The sequence below is a fragment of the Podarcis gaigeae genome (assembly GCF_964106915.1).
Source record: "Podarcis gaigeae genome assembly, chromosome: 10".
NCBI lineage: Eukaryota > Metazoa > Chordata > Lepidosauria > Squamata > Lacertidae > Podarcis > Podarcis gaigeae.
In genome coordinates this window covers 17,395,044-17,415,370 of record NC_139686.1, presented here as the reverse complement: position 1 = coordinate 17,415,370, position 20,327 = coordinate 17,395,044, and the positions used below count along the sequence as shown (strand labels likewise).

At 42.1% G+C, this 20,327-nt stretch overlaps 2 protein-coding genes across 4 annotated transcripts in view; both read left to right on the top strand.

Moving 5' to 3' along the window:
- The window catches only part of LOC310826186 (tigger transposable element-derived protein 1-like), a 1,677,490-nt gene that overhangs the window by 729,631 nt on the left and 927,532 nt on the right, over positions 1–20,327 (top strand). The gene's annotated exons all lie outside the window — the stretch shown is intronic.
- Positions 1–20,327, top strand: part of CECR2 (CECR2 histone acetyl-lysine reader) — a 117,418-nt gene that overhangs the window by 63,764 nt on the left and 33,327 nt on the right. For all 3 annotated transcript variants that reach the window (XR_014555557.1, XR_014555558.1, XM_083699849.1), the window contains exons 3-7: positions 14,958–15,141; positions 17,809–17,942; positions 18,592–18,696; positions 19,268–19,317; positions 20,137–20,306. Coding sequence is in view for 1 of the 3 variants with exons in the window: in XM_083699849.1 (XP_083555975.1) it covers positions 14,958–15,141; positions 17,809–17,942; positions 18,592–18,696; positions 19,268–19,317; positions 20,137–20,306 (643 nt within the window). In the remaining 2 variants the exon portion in view is untranslated. The remainder of the gene's footprint in view (positions 1–14,957; positions 15,142–17,808; positions 17,943–18,591; positions 18,697–19,267; positions 19,318–20,136; positions 20,307–20,327) is intronic.

Genomic DNA, 20,327 nt, shown 5'->3' with positions numbered 1-20,327 from the left:
TTCTCAGCAATTTCCATTCAAGGATTTGTTGTTATTCTCAAATGTGTGGGACCAGGGCTCTATATTCTAAGTCACACTCCCCTTTGAATGGCAATTTCTGGCAGAAAGTGGGAGTATAAAGGGGGCTCAATCAAGAAGATTTCACTAAAGACTTTAAGCCAAGGCTGTGTGAGCTCTCATCAACATGGCAGTGTCTTAACTGTGTCTGCTTTCCCTGCCATAAATACTGTCTGCCCGTCTGAGAATGGTTTAATTTTTATATAGCGATTTACATCTATAACATGTGCCTCATTATTTATTTATATTTTCTTGCACAGCATGTAAAAATTGTTGACTGGGCTGGAACTGCTTGGCTATTGTTTTCTGTATGCAGCATGATTAAAGTACTTCTGCTAATTATAATGTACTCTAAAGTAATTTTAGAAATGGAGGCCTAGCTGAGAACCATTCTGGTGCACAATTTAAATGTACTTTGGGTTAATTTGCTTATTTGTCTTGAAGCGAAAACATGTGTCAAGTCTGTGCCACATGGCATTGGGAGCCTTCCGATTTTGGCTTTAAAAATTGTCCTGTTTTGTTATACAGAGAAAGAAAGAAAGACGAAAGAAAGAAAGAAAGAAAGAAAGAAAGAAAGAAAGAGTGTATGTGTATGTGTGAGGGTGATTAAAACAGTCTTTTTAATGGGTATACCACAAGGCAACTGTATTTTATAATCTGAAACAATTTTTTCTTCTGGTAGCGTTTTGAGGCGTTTGAAAAGATTACTACAGCATGTGCCTTAGAAATGTCCACTACCTAGTGGTTAGAAGTGAAATGCCTACTTATCCTGTCTCTATTTAAAAATGTTCTCCTATTGTTCAGCTTCTGTTCTGTTTAATGCAAACAGAAAAGCTCCACACTCACAGAGAATAATATGACAATACAATGTCATAGATATGTGTGACTTTTCTTGCTGGAGCTATCTTTGCCTAGTAGTAGGGCTCAATTAAAGATTTCAGCAGGCACTATCCTGGCTGCTTGGTTTGGCCAAAGTTGTAAAAACTTTATGAATGAGAGAGAGGGAGGATTAACTGTTTTTACCAATAATTTTATTGTTTTATCCTTTTTATCCTATTGACATCAGGCACTGGACCCTTTTCAGTTCCTGCATAAAAACTTATTTAGGCAAGCCTATCCAGGGGTCCCTTTACCTTATCCAGACACATAGATTTTGATGTGTTTTAATCTCTTTTTAGTATACTGTTCCTTTTAATTATCTTTTAATGTTTTAATTACTTGTTTTTAACGTTTATTCATAATTTTAATATTTCTTGTAAACTACATAGAGGTTTTATGACATTCAAATGGTATATAAATTTTGTTAGACGGTGGGCTGACTGGTTGAATGGATTGATAGATAGATATTGGCAGGATATAGTTAATATAGTGAGGCCAATGTAATGCATCCTGTCTCTGGGGGGCAAACAGTCCTTTCTTCTTCATGGTCTCTATGCTGGCACATTTATGAGATCTGCTCCTGGGTAGAGCAGTATTTCAGAGTCTTCTAGAATTAAGAAACTGCCCTGAAGGTGTACTATTCCCCTCAAGCGGGGAGCCCATGTGCTAGGCACATGCCTAGAGAAGAGCGTAACCATCTTCGTGCCCACTTCTCTTTCAAACTCCACCTCAGTAGCATTGTACGCTCAACTTTTCAAACCAAGTGAGCTGCAAGAGTACTTTGACATGGAAACTGTGGGCCGCACACTGCCTTATTGCCGGTGTGGGGGTGGATGAGGCCAAAATTTGATGCTCCCTCCAGCCTTCATGCTGCTTTCCCAAAGTTAGCTAAGCGAGGTGCTGGGCTTTGGGAAGGAGACACAAAGTTCTGGAAGAGTACTAGAGCCCTTGTACCTCCTCCTCAAAGCTGCAAAAGCGCTAACTAGTCTTAGCCAAGGAGGCAAGAGGACTCTAGGGCCCTGGCAGAGGCCTCACCCCTCCTTCCCAAAGCTCAGCACCTCAATTAACCACTATGGGAAGGCAGCGCAAGGGCTGAGGGGGTATCAAATGTTGCTGAAGGCAGCCAAAAAAGGCCTTGAGTGTCATATGCAAGCCTTGGGCTGTGTTTTGGAGCACCCTGCTCTAGAACCTAAGATATTTGTCTGGCCCTCTACTTGTAATAGTGTTTTTCTTAGGGTGAATGTAGTGTGAGAGTATCATTGTGGCTGAGAAATAAAGCAGTTCCCTATTGTCAGATACTTCTGCTGTGGGTGTGGAAAGCAGTCCCATATAATCAAGGCCTCTTCTGGCTGTGTGCTTTAGCAATGACCTTGCAGCTCTTCCTCCTTTCCAGTCTCCTCCTTTTAGGTAGCAGTGAAACTAGCCTGCTTCAGCTGTCATCTCTAGGTTAAGTGGCTGCATTTGCTTCTGTCAAGCTCGTACATGTGTCTGCGATGTGATCTGTTATTAGATTAGACGGCTCCCATCGGCTATCCATTCCCCCAGCTTCCCAAGGGATTTTGTGCTGTTTCAACTTTCTTCCAATTCTATCTGTGGGAGTGCTGTTGGAGTCCTTGTGTCAACAGCTAACTTGCTTGGCTGTGAGATTTTAGTAACTAAAGTCTATTTGAGAATAGATGGGGGAGGGGAATATTTTTAAGTGTGCCTCTTACCTTGCTAACTGAATAGTTCTTAGAATAATAGTATTGTAGAGTTGGAAGAGACCCCGAGGGCCATCTAGTCCAACCCCCTGCAATGCAGGAATCTCAGTTGAAGCATCTATTCTTGGCTTGAACTATCTAGCACCTTCCCTTACTTAAGGATTACTTCACACAAACTATACATGCACTCTCATAAAATATATGTCTTGTGTCTGAAACCTGTGAGATGTGACTGTGAACATATCTGCCCCCTGCTTGAATATGCATGGAAGAAAAAAGCACACATAGTACAATATATGTATATTTTGTACTTGAATGTAGGATTCTTACCTGGGTTGTAAGAAATGCCCCCGAGTGGACTATTTAAGAGCTGAGTACTTTTCATTAGCCACTAGATTGCACAACACTTCCTGATTGCATTGCTAGAACTGGTTTTGCTCAAAAAATTAATTTCAAATCAAGCATTGCAGTGAAACAGATGGGTCTTAGGCAAAGGCTAAATTCTCTTCCTAACAGATTATTTGCCTCATTTTTACAACTTCATATTTGAGAAAACCCAACCAAGTTATGATGAAGTGACTGAAAAAAATCACAACGATTTTATGTGAAATTCTTGTTTTTTGTGTTGCATCTAGTGCTGATAACTTACAACTTACTCACAAGGCTTTTGTCCCTACCCAACATTTAAGTCAGGCTTGGGAATCACGCATAAGAATAATCCTGCTTGATCAGACAAAAAGTCATTCTAGTACAGCACCCTGTTTCCAAAAATGGCAAGCCAGCTGCCTCTAGGAGGCCCACAAGCTTGCTGTTGCTTAGCATCTTTTGTTTTCTTTCTTTCTTTCTTTTAATGAAACCACGTTAATTTAGGACAAATCCTCTTCAGAAGGCAACTTACAATAAAAATGCTAAAAGCAACTTGATATTTCAAGATACAGGCATCCCCCCACTTGCGCGCAATCGACTCGTGTGACTGTGTATACGTGCAGCACCGAGACATAATCAAATAATTTAATTCAAATGGAGGGAGAGAGCTGGAGAGTCCTTGTGGCTCACGAGGAGACCCTCCCCGGAGCCCAAATAGGATTTCAGTGAGGGCCAAGAAGAGGCGTAATAGGATTTCAGTGAGGGCCAAGAGGTGCTGTGGCGCTTTATTAGGGTTGCTTAGCCCCCCTGCCTAACACTTGACGCGCACGGTAGCGCAACAGTGGTCGTTTTCCTATGCGTCCTCCAGCTTCCTGCCGGCCCCAGAGCTTCATTTCCAGTTATGGATATTTTTGCAACAGTATTTTTGACTGAATTAGAGAGAGAGTGGCAAGAAGGGTATTCAGAGGTTTTAGAGGTTGCTCCCTCCTTATGAGGTTTTTACATATGTGTGGGGCGCCAGAATGTAACCCCATGTAAGTGGGGAGTTGCCTGTATTGTACTTTTTTGAATATGAATAATAGCTACCATGGCTAATAGCAGTTAGTAATTTACTGTCCTTAATTCTTTCTAGGGAAAGTAAACAAGGTTCCTTTTCTGCACTGCCTTTGGGAGCTGACTATAGATAGGCACAGGTCCTTAGTGGAAAAAAGTACAGTATGCTGCATTACCTTGCTTGACTTAACTTCTTCATAGGTTCACAAGCTGTTAGAACTAGCCAGAAGGCTTCTCCTTTGGACTTCCTCCTCCCAGTAAAGATAAGCAAAGAGCTCCGTTGTGGCTGTCTGGGGTCAGGCCTGCAGCTGTAACTCAGATTAGGTTGACCTTAATCAGAAACAAGCCCTATTTTGACAAGTCATGATAGATAGATTGCTGTAGGGGAGAGAACATTAGTTATCCCATAGGTTTTTCTCTTTCTCTTGATACACTCCTTGCTTCTTCTGACCCTACTAATGATGTCTGAATGAGGTCATCCAAACACACATTAGACTCCTCCCCATAGTCTTCATTTATTTCTAGACAAGTTGCATTTGTGAAGAAAATATTGCCAAGTGATTTAGAATAAAGCATTAATAACCTTGGGTGTCACTGGAAAAATGCTCCCTTCTGCTGCAAAGAGAGAAACATTACACATCTTGCCCTTTCATCTTCCTGAACTTAGATTGCCCTCTTCCAGCCTAGAAGAAACTGTATAAGCAGACATCCCTATGGAAGCAGGTTTTTTTTTTTTTTTTTTTGGTGTTATAAAGGTAACTGCCAGTGAACAGTTTTGTCTTTTTATGGACAGCAACTTCTCCCTACTCAGTACAATTATGAGTGCACTAGAATGACCCCACCCGTAATCATATGATGCTGCATGGATAATCATGCTACCTCGGTACTGGAAAAAAATGGTGTCAAATTAATTTGTTTACATATCTATTCAACTATGGTCAGGACTGACCCCCATTAGCTGGCCTGACCTTTGGTTTAGGTGGTAAATTGGGAAGGGTTGCAAATTTGCATGCTCTCTCCCAGCCCAGCTTCCCACCCACTTGCTCGCTTCCATTTAGTTCTTTAGGAATCATTCTACTGCTTTGCCACGTGGAACTTCACATGCAGTTCTTTCCCTGTTTACACTCACCTTATGTACACCTTACGTACACTCACCATTTCATTGTAAAAAGCCTCAAAGTGGTTTACAAAAATGTAAAACAATGAAATCAAGAAAAATTTACAACCATACTTAAAAGCATACAAAAATTAAAATACCAGAACAGATTAAAATTCCCTCAACTTTCTAAACATCTGGGTAGGCTTGTCTAAATAAGATTGTTTTTAGCAGGCACTGAAAAGAATTCCTTCGTGCTATTCTAGTCTTTATTATCTCTCCTGTGCAAATTAGCTTTGAAAGCTTTGGGGACAGAAACATATCTCCTCTGAAATCATTGTTCACATGATGCTTTGCAAGTAGTAATCTTAATTCCCCTGATCTCAGTAGTTTTATCCAAGCCATCAGCCATGGTATTCTTCTACTCCAACATCTTTGGGAGGTTTCAGAAAATGGTGCTTGGAGGACTGTTCTGCATTAGATCACATCGGATCTCACAGAGATCTATTCTGTTCACCATTGCATGAAACTGCTGGAGAACATTGTCCGAAATTTTGGAGTGAGTTGCCAGCAGTATGCTGATGATACTTGATGCTATTTCTCCTTTCTACTTGAATCGGGTATGGAGGTTTTTCATCCTTGAACATTTGTCTGGGGTCAGTAACATTAGGGCAGATAAAAATCAAAGTTTAAACCATACAAAACAGCTTATTATGCTGGGAAATGCCAGTTTTTTATTATGTGTTGGAAATTCTAGATGGAGTCGTGCTCCCTGCAAAACAATGGCTTCCTTCAGTTCAATTCTAGCAATGGCTAGAAGCACCTTCTGTCAATTTGGATATGCCAGCCAAATCCCTTGAAGAGGGGGATTTGACTCCTGTGGCGCACACTCTGGTAACCTTCAGCCTACACTACTATTATGTGCTCTGTGTGGCACATTTGAGAAAGGTTTGGAAAACCCATCTCTTACAGAATATAGCAGCCAAAATAGTTATATCATATATGGGCTACAAGAACTCTTTGCAAACTCCATTGAGTGCCAAATTCAACATGCTGATACTTTTAAAATCCCATGCTCCCTGCGGCTGGGAAACTTGATAGGGTGCCTTTTCCCATTTCACATACTGCAATCCAGTTGCAACAATTTATTTCAAGTGCCTATTGCTGTAAAATAAGTGCCAACACCCAATAGGACTTTTCTGTTATAGTTCTAAGACAGGGGTGTCAAACTCAAATTCATCTGGGGCCGCATCAGCAGTTTGGTCACCCTCAAAGGGCCAGTTGTATCTGTAGGACTTTATCAAAGTTATTTTTCCTTAGGCACTGGTGTGTGTTGTCTTGAACTATACACTATTTAATATACCTATTCCAGTACGATTTTAAATAAGAATAGAAGAAGAAATAATAATGATTTTTTAAAAAGATGACGAGATGGGCTTCCAGGCAGACTGGAGCTCCAACGGGAAGGAGACAGGAGCCTGTCCCAACAGAGCAGAGCAGAAGCAAATGTTGCCTCCCCCCGCCTTGCCGCCGCACTCAGGAGTCGGAGGATACTGAGCAGCAGTTTGGACAGCAGCACTTTCTTCCTTGCAAGGGAGCCCCAGCGGCACTGCGGGCGCGGGTGGCCAGGAATGTCCTGCTGGGGCCCCGAGCTGCTGCAGTTGCTCCCGGGGAGGGGGCTATCCGGCCCGGAGAAAGCCGATGTGTTGGCGTGGGAAGGGGGGGTGTTTCGTAGCCAGGCTCCCGCAGCCAAGTTGCTGGCAGGCTCCCACTTTGCTCCAGCCGCCCAGATGCCGGCGCGGTCCTCTTCGGGGTGGGAGGCGCCCCTGCTTTGTGGTGTGGCACACCGCCCACCCACCAGGCTCCCTCCACCCCACTCTGCGCAGCTGAACCGGCAGCAGCCTCGCCTCTCCCAGCCCAGCCGGGGCGTGCCGCCTGCGGCAGGACCTGCACCTGGTCCCCGCTCTCCACTCGCCTCCGCCATTCCCTTCTCCGCCTGCCGGCCCCGCTATCTACCCACCAGGGCGACCCCCAACCAGCCCCTGGCCCCGCCGCCCGCGCCCCCGGCCATCTCCTCGCCAGCTGCAGCGCCGCAGTGGCCTCTTCTTGCGGCCCGAGCGAGTGAGCGAGCGGCGTCCCAAGCGTGGCTCTCACTCCCTGCCCTCGTTGCCAGCCTCTGCGGCTCTCTCAGGCTCCAAAAGTTGCCGCGCGCGCCACCCGCCCCCTCGAGCAGCCGCGCCCGGGAGGCTCCGAGGGGCAGAGGCAGCCGGCTCCAAGCTTGGCTTCGCGGGACCGCCTCCTCTGCAGCGAGCCCTGGACTGGAGCGACCGAGCAGAAAGCCTCTTTGCCCGGCCCGCGAGGCAGGCGAAAGTTGCGGGACCAGCCGGTAGGCAGCGCCGACGGGGTGTGTCGGTTGGAGCCCTGTCTGCAAGCAGGCAGGGAAGGCTGTTCGCGTGGGTCACTTTTTAGAAAGGCAGAGAGCCTCCGCCGGAGTGCGGACCCTAAAATCTGGGTCGGGACCAGTAAAAAGGACGAGAAGCTCGCTTCCTCACCCTTGATGCCACGGGCCACATGACGAGGTCTGGCGGGCCGGATTCGGCCCGTGGGCCTTGTGTTTGACACCCGTGTTCTAAGATAATGGAACTTTTCTCCCATAAGAAATCTGTTACCATTGTCCAGGAACTTGGCAAGTTTAAGTGAACCTTGAAGACTTTTTTTAAAAATCAGATTAGCTTTTAGTAGTAGTAGTAATAATAATAATAATAATAATAATAATAATAATAATAATAATAATTTATTTATACCCCACCCATCTGGCTGGGTTTCCCCAGCCACTCTGGGCGGCTTCCAACAGAATATTAAAATACAATAGTCTATTAAACTTTTAAAGCTTCACTAAACAGGGCTGCCTTCAGATGTCTTCTAAAAGTCTGGTAGTTGTTGTTCTCTTTGACATCTGGTAGGAGGGTGTTCCACAGGGCGGGTGTCGCTACCGAGAAGGCCCTCTGCCTGTTTCCCTGTAACTTGGCTTCTCACAGTGAGGGAACTGTCAGAAGGCCCTGCTCCTTCAGGTATACTGGACTGAGGCTGTTTAGGGCTTTAAAGGTCAGCACCAACACTTTGAATTGTGCTTGGAAACGTACTGGGAGCCAATGTAGGTCTTTCAAGACCGGTGTTATGTGGTCTCGATGGCCGCTCTCAGTCACTAGTCTAGCTGCTGCATTCTGGATTAGTTGTAGTTTCTGGGTAGTTGTAGTTTTAGCTGCTGGATCTATCTAAGCTACAATTGCTTCTTTGCCGTTACAGTTGAAAATACATACTTACTTTGATAGTCGTTTTCATTGATTTTATTACTGTTATTTTTCCCACACCTTGGGAATATTTTATTGAAATAACTTTTCTAAAGTCAATAAATGAATGTGTTCAGAATAGGCCTTGTGTATGAAACTATTTAATAGAAATAGTCTTGCCAGTTTTACTTTCAAAATGTCAGCTAGCAAGTGTTCTTCCAGAATGTGGATAGCTTTAGCCAGGTAACCTCTACAGCAGTGTTTTTCAACCACTGTTCCATGGCACACTAGTGTGCCGCGAGATGTTGCCTGGTGTGCCGTGGGAAAAATTGAAAAAATTGAAAGATTTAAAAATAAAGTATTTTATAATTTTTTATTTTTCTGTTTACTTACTATTTCATAATAAAGTAATTATAAAATACTTTCTTTGTGTTTATTTGATTCCTATTCAAGAGAATTACTTTATATATAGTCAATATAGGCACAGAATTAATTTTTTTAACATTTCTAATGGTGGTGTGCCTCGTGATTTTTTTTCATGAAATAAGTGGGCCTTTGCCCAAAAAAGGTTGAAAAACACTGCTCTACAGGATTCCTTGATGTATTTGCCTTTCTTTGTCACAGTGTAAACAAAGTGCAGAACAACCATCTTTTTCTTCCACTATGATGCCCCCCCTCCCTATCAATTTATGAAAGAGTCATGGTGCTTCTGCTTATTTACACCATTGCTTTCTTGTAATGCAATTTCTTTCTTTCTTTCTTTCTTTCTTTCTTTCTTTCTTTCTTTCTTTCTTTCTCTCTCTCTCTCTCTCTCTCTCTCTCTCTTTCTTTCTTTCTTTCTAAAAATCTTAATAGTGATATTCAAAAGCAAGGATAAAAAACAATATTTGTTTGGGAAAGCAAATGGTTAGGCTCGTTTGGGAAAATAACTTACCACAGAAGGAAAGATAAAGTTGAAGTTTGAGGGTAGCTGGAAATTCTGTCAAACATCTGGTTCCCATTTCAGGTTCTCATTATAGCCTGAATCAAAGCAACAACCATTCAGTGGTAGTCTACACAAATTGACAAGAGAACCTGGAGTGCTCTGCTAAGAACAGAGGCTCATTGCGGCTTATGTGGGGCAGAAGGGCGGAAGCTTCTGGTTTTAACCACTTATGTAAAAGTCAAACTGAAATACCCAAGATGATTGGTTGAGTCAACAGACTCTTCTCCCCGGGGGAAATGGGAATTAAATGCTCAAATCCTAGCCATCTTCCGGAAATGGGAAATTTCATGGCTCAATATGTTTGTTTCAACAGCAAGAAGAAACGGAAAAAAAGAAAAGAACAACCACCGAGGTTTTCTTGCCTATTTTCAATCATGTCACCCAACACACACAGTCTCAGATATTTGCTACTGCACATACAAGGAGCATATGAATTTTGCTGCTGTTAGCCAGTCTGAAATGCTCTGATTCATCAGGATTCAAGTGTTAGTAATTTGCTGAGGACACCCATTTCTATTCATTTCTCAACAACCATATTGTTTAGGACTGGAAGGTTTAACTCAACCTTTCGCAACCTAGCTAAAGGTAAAGGTAAAGGTACCCCTGCCCGTACGGGCCAGTCTTGACAGACTCTGGGGTTGTGCGCCCATCTCACTTAAGAGGCCAGGGGCCAGCGCTGTCCGGAGACACTTCCGGGTCACGTGGCCAGCGTGACATCACTGCTCTGGCGAGCCAGAGCTGCACACGGAAACGCCGTTTACCTTCCCGCCGGTAAGCAGTCCCTATTTATCTACTTGCACCCGGAGGTGCTTTCGAACTGCTAGGTTGGCAGGCGCTGGGACCGAGCAGCGGGAGCGCACCCCGCCGCAGGGATTCGAACCGCCGACCTTTCGATCGGCAAGTCCTAGGCGCTGAGGCTTTAACCCACAGCGCCACCTGCGTCACCTGCGCCACCTGCGTCCCCTCGCAACCTAGTGCTGTACAAATACTGTATTACAATGCCTATCGATCATAGCTTTGCTGGCTGGGGCTGATGGGTATCTGAAACTCTTGAGGGCACTGTTTCAAGTGGTACTAATTATCACCAAGTTGGGGGAGGCTGCTTTAATTGATCAGCCAAAGCAGATTCACACACACATTACTTAGCAGTATAAACACTTTTGCTATTGCATATATACATAAGGAATGATGCCAGCCATGGATCCCTATAATTACTATATGATCCCTCTCACTGAAAACGTATTAGTTATGCATACATAGTGATTTTTAGGCATACAGTGTGAACTATGTTAATTGGCTCTTAAAAAAATTAAATTTTTAATCAGTTATCTCTTCTTCAATTGGTTGATGTTGGTGAAAAATTCTTGGAAATACCTTCCTGCTGTGAAGTATACGCTACTCACTTTGCACCAGATTTGATTGATTCATCTTAATAAGGGATTTTCTTTCAGTTTCTGTCAAAAATTATCAAAAAGTTGTGCCAGACTGTAAAGTAATTCATATTTCCCCCTTCAGAGTCTTCAAAAAAGCCCTTGATGGGTTTTATAATGTGTGTTTAATTAAGTTTTAAAAGCTAGACACTTTTTTTAAATAAATCTTTTCATCAGCCCAAACACAAGCTAACAGTTCACAACTTGATAAACTTTGCTGCTTTCCAAACATGTTCTTAATGTAGAACTGGAAAAAAAAATATGCTCAGATAATGCATTTCAAATCCAATTCTCAATTATGACAGAGAAAAACAAACAAAACAGGCTGAAGAATTATTTCTTAGTTAGGTTTCCATTATGACAGTCTTACTGAATGTTAATGATAATCTTAAATGGTCAATGGTTTCTGAGAGGGGTGTGTGTCATCAATCATTTAGTGATTGGAACTTGGAGGAAATCCGGGCCAGGAGTCTCTTAATAGGATTGTTGATGTCAGCAGTTTCAGGGAATGATAAATCATTGAATGTTTATATGTGAGCCAGTCATAAAAGTAATTGTTTGACTCCACAAGCATGTCTGTGGTGTTTGGGTTTTTTTGTGGTGCTTTGTTCAGTACAGTGGTACCTCAGGTTACAGACACTTCAGGTTACAGACTCTGCTGTCCCAGAAATAGTACCTCGGGTTAAGAACTTTGCTTCAGGATGAGAACAGAAATCGTGCTCTGGTGGCGCAGCGGCAGCGGGAGGCCCCATTAGCTAAAGTGGTACTTCAGGTTAAGAACAGTTTCAGGTTAAGAACAGACTGTAGTTGGGAATCTGTGCTGCTTGCCAACAGGTACAGAGAAATGGATTGTTATATTTAGTATTAATGTTTAAAATTAAGTATTCCAAATCCACATTTTACTTTGTTAAAGGAGATTCTAAACATGGAACTTTGAATTTGAATATTTAACCTTAAGAGTTATATCTCCACCCATCCCAGCAATAACTGCTTTCAGGTGTAATACCAAAACAGTCTGGTCCTGGTTGTGTGTACCACAGGACTGAAGCAAGACTAATGTTTCAGATATTTCTAAGTTTGCATAACTTGGGGCCTTGGGGTGCTGACTTGTCAATTGAACTTGTCAATTACTAGGCAATTTGCATTACTCTTAACTTGTGGGCTGTGCTCAATTTAGCAGCAGTGGTGTGTGTGAGAGAGGGAGAGAGTTAGAGAGCATTATCTATTGTGGCAGAAAGCTCAAGTAGACCAGAGATTTGGTGATGCTGTGCTGTCAAATTCCACCAGAGTGGTGTGGCTTCCAGAGTACTGCGCTGGAGACTCACTCTGATTGGCTGTGGGTACAGCTAGCCAGACTGCTGGAGACAGCTCTTGGGGGGGGGGTGGAGAGCAGGTGTAAATTGGTTTCCTGGCATTCAGCTGGATAGGAGTATAGCCCAGGGGCATAGCGCTGGGGGGGGGGCTGCTGGGGCGATGGCCCCGGGCACATTTTTCTGGGAGGGCAGTGGCAGGGCAGCATGAGGAGGACACAAAAGGCACATGCCCTCCCAATCAATCCGATCAGACTCATTGAAAGGAGGGTGCATGCCTGCCTTGTTGCATCCTCCTCACATTGCCCTCTGCACCCTTGGCGTGTCCATGCCACCCACCTCAGGCACTATGAAGACACGTTCCGCCACTGGTATAGTCTCTACACTGTGTGTAGCACCCACCCTGTGGAAAATGTCTACAGCCAGAGAAGGAAGTCTCTGAACTAGGTGATAGATTAAAAGACAGCGACTAATGTCATTTACAAATATACATACAAGTGAGAACTGGAAAGCTGAACTGGAGAAGGGAGGAGTGGAGCTGTAAGGGAACACTCTACTTGCGTCTAAATTAAGTATGCAGGGGATAGATCTTCCAGAGAGTGAGACAAATATTCCGAAACCAGTTGGGAATGGTGTGGTGATCGCATAGTCTATTATACTAATAGAGGAGCCTCAGAAGCGAGATTTATAGAAAGGAAGCTGACAAAAAGTACCAACTCGTTTCAGAACCAAAGTATTAACACCTCAGCTATAACATCTCTGCAATTAGTTCATTAAGGAACACAGCAAATATTAGCTACATATTTACCATCTTGTTTAAAAGCTTGTAACATCCACTGAATTTAATATATATAAATGTACTGTTTCTTGAAAGAATTCTATCTCCAGAGACATCTTTTGCTTTACCTGTTTTGTTGCAAAATTATTATTTTTGAAAAAAGTCTTTTTCCTGTTTCACTTCCCTAAGTCTCCAAGTACCAAGATCTTTCTTAAAAAAGCAAAGAATAGCCAATAGTGAGAGGGGGACACATCACTATGCTGTCCTGCTGGTGCTGTTGCATGAGACAGGGATGGGTCAGGTTGGTGGTGATTGCCTTGCACCACAACCTCACCCCCCAGCCCTGTCCTGATGAATACAGCCACTGCTGCAGCCACACTGTCACCACAGCTTACAGGATCACTTAGGGTGCATATCTGCAGTATCCTGAAGGATATGCAGAGTTCAGCAAATGTGGTTGCCAAGTAACCTCCACAAAAAGTTTCCAACTAACCTCCACAAAAAGTCTAGTCTATAACAGCAGTTTGATCTGCAGAAATCTGTCAAGCTTTTCATGCCTTGAGAAGGGCATTGTCGCCTGCTTCTGTCTGTAGATCAAGGTGCTGTTAAAGGCCCAGGGAATCAGTAAAATAATTGTCAACCCTATCCGCAAGTGAACCATGCCATTTCTGTGAAGAAAGGGTTTGCATTGTTTCTAAGGGCTGAGCAATGGGCTCAGGGAAGTTTCTAGTTGAGAGGAAATGCTAGTACAGTGATCATCAGATTCTAAGTATGAACATCTGCTGAGCTGCCTCAAGGGAAGATGTTCTTAATTGTTTCTTATAAAGCTATTATATCCAGATTTTCATTATTGGTGTGATGATACTTGGCAGGATGGAAGAAAATGCAAATAAAATAAAACACTTTTTGAATTATTTGGGTTAACTACAGAGGTAATCATGTAATTCACCTGTCTCCTTTACATAACTGTACAGTGGTGTCTTGGGTTACAAACACCTTGGGTTACAAACACTTCGGGTTACAGACTCCGCTAACCCAGAAGTAGTACCTCGGGTTAAGAACTTTGCTTCAGGATGAGAACAGAAATTGTGCGGCGGCAGCGCAGCAGTAGCAGGAGGCCCCATTAGCTAAAGTGGTGCTTCAGGTTAAGAACAGTTTCAGGTTAAGAACGGACCTCCGGAACGAAACCAGAGGTACCACTGTACTTCTCAAATGCCCACTAATCAGCTGGTTTGGGGGTATTTGGGAAGCAATGAGCACAAAGCTGAGCAAGCCTTTTGATCTTCCCCATACCTGCAGACCAGCTTTGTCAGGTGTCTGTCAGATGATTTACAAGTGATTGGCCCTGCCCACTTGTCAAAGTTGGCCCAAAGGGTGGAAGGAGATAAAGATGTGACTGGACCAAAAAGGTTTCCTACTCCTGTTCTGATACATATAGCACTACACTATATGTCTGGATTGCCAATGTTTTATGGATGTTTTATTTATTTATCTTTTATGACATTGTTGTCTAAACAATGCCAATAAATGCTGAATTTGATTTAAATTTGATTTACATATAAAACTTTCTGATTCAGTATATTAATGGAGAATTCATGGGGGCTGCTAGACTACCCTCTCTTAGTTGCTTCTTTTAAGGACAAATACTCTAGCAGTCTGATAAATGTAGTCCATTACCCTTGTTCCACTTTTTAAAAAGCTGTTATTTTACAACAACAAATGTTTACCAATCTTACAGAATTTTCTACATGTATGCTTTTATGGGAATCATTTTTAAAAATCATTGTAAAATTTTTTTTTATATAAAAGAATAACTCCTAACTATTGCCCTATTTGATATAAATTGTTTTGTGAGACGAGCAGAGCATGTAAGCCTAACCACATGCAAGGAACTGGACCAGTTTTGAAGTGCCTGTTTGCCAAAACAGAATTTTTATATATGTCAGCTATTTAAAGATGAATTCCTCACCAGGTTGTGTAAGGTACTTTATGAACATATGTTCTTTTTATTAGGTCTCAGACATTTCATGGCTACCTGGAGGACATCATCAACTATCGCTGGGAACTGGAGGAAGGGAAGCCCAATCCCTTACGAGAATCTACTTTCCAAGAGCTACCCTTGCGCACTCGTGTGGAGATCTTGCACCGCCTTTGTGATTACCGACTTGATGCTGATGATGTCTTCGACCTACTCAAGGTGTGTTGGGTGGTGACAGATGTTGGATAGGGAACTGGAAAGTGGAATGGTACACACTTTCCACTAAGAAGTTAACACTTTGTATTCATAGGTACATTCTGTATCACTTTTTGTTACTAAGCTCATTTAAAAGGTGGCTTAATTTGTTAGATTGTTTGATGTCTTTAGTCTTCCCAAACTGGACAACCTGAAGAAACAAGTGTATGAAATTGGATATTGCTCTCTGGTATCTTTGATTTACTGATGCCTCGTGTGTATTTTTTCAGTGAATCAGTGTTCTGTGTTAAAAAAGGCTCATTGGTGGTTGTGGAAATATTGAGAAGCTATCTGAGTTTTAATAGATTAATGTCAGGTAGGAAGTATTCTGGACTACAGCTTCATGCATTCCCTTGTTGTTGTTTGATTGCCAGACTAAGCATCAACACGTGGGAACTTTTCGTTTGCAACACTATACTGTCTCTAGCTGTAATTTATTTTTAGTTCCTTTTGTGTTGTCATTGGGAGTTATTTACACACATTTCTGCATAGTTTCTTCACAAGGCATTTGCTAATTTTGAAAACCACAGGTAGTAGTAAAATCTGAGTTGTTTTGGAGAGACTGTTCCCTTACTATGCTTGGTTGATAGGCATTGGTATGTGCATGTGGTCATAGAACCCAGCCTTTGTTAGATACAGTGGTTATTGTGAATGCCAACAGCAGCTGTGTTGTGTTACTAGTTAAGAGAGGCTAGGTATTTTTATTGTTCTTTGCATAAAATGTGGACCTCAAGTTGCAAGTGTTAATCATAATTAAAATAACTGTAAGGAAGGCATAGCATTTTAAGGAAAGTTAATATCTTTTCTTGAAAAGTGCTTCAGGGCATTTGGCCCGGATGCTTTTTCTTGTTGTCTTTTAAAAATAAATATAGTTTTATTGATTTCCAATATATAATAATTACAAAAGGGAGGGTTACGCCCTCCTTCCAGTACGGATCATCCTATTTAAGTTTGCCAAAGGCCAATCTGTGATTTCATTGCTTTCCATTTTTCAGGGTTATCAGTAAAGTATTTTTTTAAAGGATGCCACATTCAACAAAATTGTCTGTATCATTTCTGTTACTCAATGTATGTAACCTATTTGTTGATATTTTTAAATGTTTTAGTGACATTGCTGAGGCTTACGGATGGCCATTTACTGTGAGGTGTCTGCTTATAATCTCCTATTGACTAAATCCAGACCATGATTTGGGGGATCGTGAAATAAGCAATATATTAATGTGTTCCTCCATGTGCAGGCTTATTTATTTTTCTTTTAAAATGAAAAGCAAGTTTTTTTTCTATAAAGTGTGATGTCAGAAACCGTTGTTTGATCCTGGTCTGAGAGACTAAAACCACACTTTGTCAGATCAGATGTAGCTGGGGGTTTTTTGCCCTGGGTGAAGCTTCCAGAGGGGCACCATTGAGCTTCCCATTGAGGATCTGTGTGTGTGTACACACAAATGCCCCCCCCAAACTGGGTTTTTTGACACGGGTGAAATAAAGCCTAGTTTTGCCCCTGCAAAATGAGCATGTACAACACTAAGCCATGATCCAAAAAGTTTGTAGGATTGTCTGAATGTAGCCAGTGTGGATTTGCAACACAGTGTGAAATGTACATATATGTGAGGTGGTAGAGGAGCTGTAAAGCCTGCCTCACCACGTGGCTCGTTACCACAGATAGAGGGTGAGTTTATCAGCCAACCATCAGAACCACAGGTGAAAACATTTTTATAAGTACCCCACTCAATTAATCCATTTGAATATCATTATACTGGAATAAATTATCTCATGTCATTTTTTCAGTAAGTATCTATGACCAAGAGTTATCAGGAATTCAGTGTTGCAATCAGGTTGTTTCCAAAAAAAGTTCAAGGATGACCGGTTTCATGCATAATGCCGCTTTAGAAATAATCCCCGGAACAGTGTTGTGCAGGCAACCATTATATCAGACAAGGTCCTTTCATTGCTGCTTGAAGGGAGACGTTCAGCAGGTGTGACTTCTCTTGTTACTGCAATACTGTGGTAGAAGATGCACCTGCTTGCAGCTGAAGCCAAGTATGGTCTTTGTGGAACTTTAGAATTTTGGCATTTGAGGAGGGAGAGCCCACCTGCTGTTTTGCTATGAAAGGTATAAGAGGCCACTTTGGGTTTGGCTTTAGCAAGCTTTAATTAGCCTTTCTCGTGAATATATTTGTAGCGCACAAATCTCAGAGTGAATTGACGCATCTGACCATTTTTTGGCAAGATGAAGTTTGACTGTGTACACCACCTCTGGTGGGTACAGTCAGGGTTTTAAGATGGGTGCAACAAATGCAGCAGTGATACTGAACAGCAGAAAAATGTGCTGGGCCAACAGAAGTTGGATATATTGGTTGAATCAAATGTTGTGTGCAAAACTGTTATACGATTGTCTCATGCTGCATAAAAAGCTACTCAGTGTTATTTGTCCATCTTTGTTAGAGGGCATTGTCAAAATGAAGTGACCATGAAGAACTTATATTTAGCCAAGAAAGGATGGCTTATTTTTTCAAACACGTTACATGCTGTCCAGAACCCCTGAAATGCTTGTACTTTAAACAATATTAGTGGACAAGTGTTGGTGGTTGGTTTTCCAACGTTGTCTTTTTGTATATTTGCTTTCAAATACAGGGTTTGGATGCAGATAGTCTTCGGGTGGAACCGCTGGGTGAGGATGGCAACGGTGCCCTCTACTGGTATTTCTATGGCACTCGTATGTACAAAGAGGAACCCATGAAACCAAATGGAGAAATGCCTTCAGACAGGTACAAACTTACCTTTGTAGCAAGGAGAAGGTGGATGAGGGTGCCAGAAAGGAGCAAATTTATGAAAGGAATAGTGATTGGAGTGCCACTGCAAGGGCTACAAAATCAACAAGTTTACCTATTTCCTGTTAATTACAAAATATGCAGAGTTTTCAGAGTATTTTATTGTTTTTATTCTGTTTGCCTTCAAAAGCCTTCTGAGATAGGCGGCTGTTGTTCCCATTTTACAGGCTGGGAAGTGAAGCTAAGAAAGTGACTGCTTCAAGGTCGCACAAGGAATCCATTACAAAGATGGTACTTGGAAATTGGAGAAAGTTCTACTCTAGGCATTATACCAGAGTGGTTCTTGTATAGGGCAGCTAAAACCAAGTATAGCCTTGCAGATTGTAAGAATTCTTCCACTTGAGACACATTTTGCCACACTTACTACCTGCTGGAAAAAGAGTCATGCCCACTGATGAATTAATTTCCCAAGTAGCTGTGCCCTTCTCTTCTGTTACCCTCCTTGGAACGAATCTCTTTCCTAGCTTGACTCCTAGCAGCTGTTTCAGTGCTTCTTATGGTCACTGCTCTCTTGTTACCCTCCTGCTCTTGCCAACTGCTACTATCATATTCTGTAGCTATTCTGTAACTTTTCAATGTGTTCTAGGGGATGTGGGATACAGACAAGCACTCAAAGCATTCCTGGAAAAATAGTAAAAAGACGAGGGCGACCTCCAAAACGAAAGAAACTACTGGAGGAGAATCTCTTAAGGTAAAGAAATGCCATGTTTGAAATATGAACCAAAGATAATCAAATGCATGTGTTTGTGTAGTGTCATCTGAGTACATGATGCTTTACAGAGTAGAGGAGCTTACAATCTAAATGTTGACAGTAATGAAAATGAAGGGGATGATGAAAAGGTTGTGGCATAAGTAACAGGGGATGAATGTGAACAAGTCTTGTTGAATATAAAGCCTTCTGAAGGGGACCTGAATTCAAATTGAACTTTATGACCATATGTAGCCTATGATTTGCCTTCTAATGCTAAAACTGAGCTACATCAATATCTACCAAGTGCTGTGACATTTCAGTGGCAGTATTTGTTTCATTCTAGCAGTGGATGTATTACCTTGCTTAAATTTGCTTTATAGCTTAGCTGGTAGAGCATGAGACTCTTAATCTCAGGGTTGTATGTTTAAGCCCCATGTTGGACAAAAGATTCCTGCATTGCAGGGGGTTGGAGTAGATGGCTCTTGTGGTCCCTTCCAGCTCTACAACTCTACAGTTCTATGATTCTATATCATTTCCTAACAATACTGTTTATTTTATTTGTTGCTCATAGAGAGAAGGCAGAAGAAAACGCACTTGTGTGTGAGTCACAGATGAGAAATGGTAAGGGGAAATTATGGACCATAGTTAATTTTTTTAATACAGTGTTTCAGGATGGAGGGCTTCCTGATAATCCTTTCTCTTTTGTCAAATTCATTCTAAACAGATAGGGAACAAGAGGCCTGCTTGTATTAATTAGAATTTCATTTGTACAGTTCTCTCTGTATTTAAAGTAATGGCAGTTGAGTCTGAATGGTTTCTTTAGATGCTTCCCACTTTTCTTTCTTGTTGGAATTGTCTGTATTTATGCTTTTCATATTTCACCTTCAAGAAACTCACACCCTTCTTGGCTTCCCTTCTCTTTGAGTATTTCTAACCATGGGGATTCATTCAGTAGTTTCTTAAGCCTTTTGAAATCAGTGCAGAGTGAATACGTAAATACACTCAGCGTTCCCTTGCCTCTGTATAATGAAACCCAAGAGGACATGGCCACTTTATCCCAAGGTTCCCAGTACTTCTACCTCATTGATCAGTTCCTTCCTGTTGGTGAGGACCAGGTCCAAAATAAATCATCCCTTTGTTGCTTCTTCTACCTTCTGGAAAATGAAATGGTCAGCAAGGCAATGGAGGAATTTGTTGGACCTTATGATATCATGGCAGAGTTTGGGTTCAGACAGATATCAGTGTAGTTGAAGTCTCTCATGACTACTCATCTCTCCTTTTTGAATGTTTGGTCATCTGTCCTAAGAAGCCACCATCCCATTCTTCATACAGAAGTAACACACCTGTGTTACTTGTGGCTTATTGGTTAGGTCATGTGATACCTGTCATATTAGTGCCTATGCTCTCATTGCTTAGCATTTTTATTTTATTTTGTCAAAGGTTCTCAAGGACCAGGTCATGGAACATGGTGGCTGCTATGTCAGACAGAAGAGGAGTGGAAGCAGGTCACAGAGAGCTTCCGAGAGAGAACATCTTTAAGAGAGAGGCAGCTTTACAAGCTTCTGAGTGAAGATTTCCTGCCAGAGATCTGCAATATGATTGCACAAAAGGTAAGAAAGAGTATTTGAATA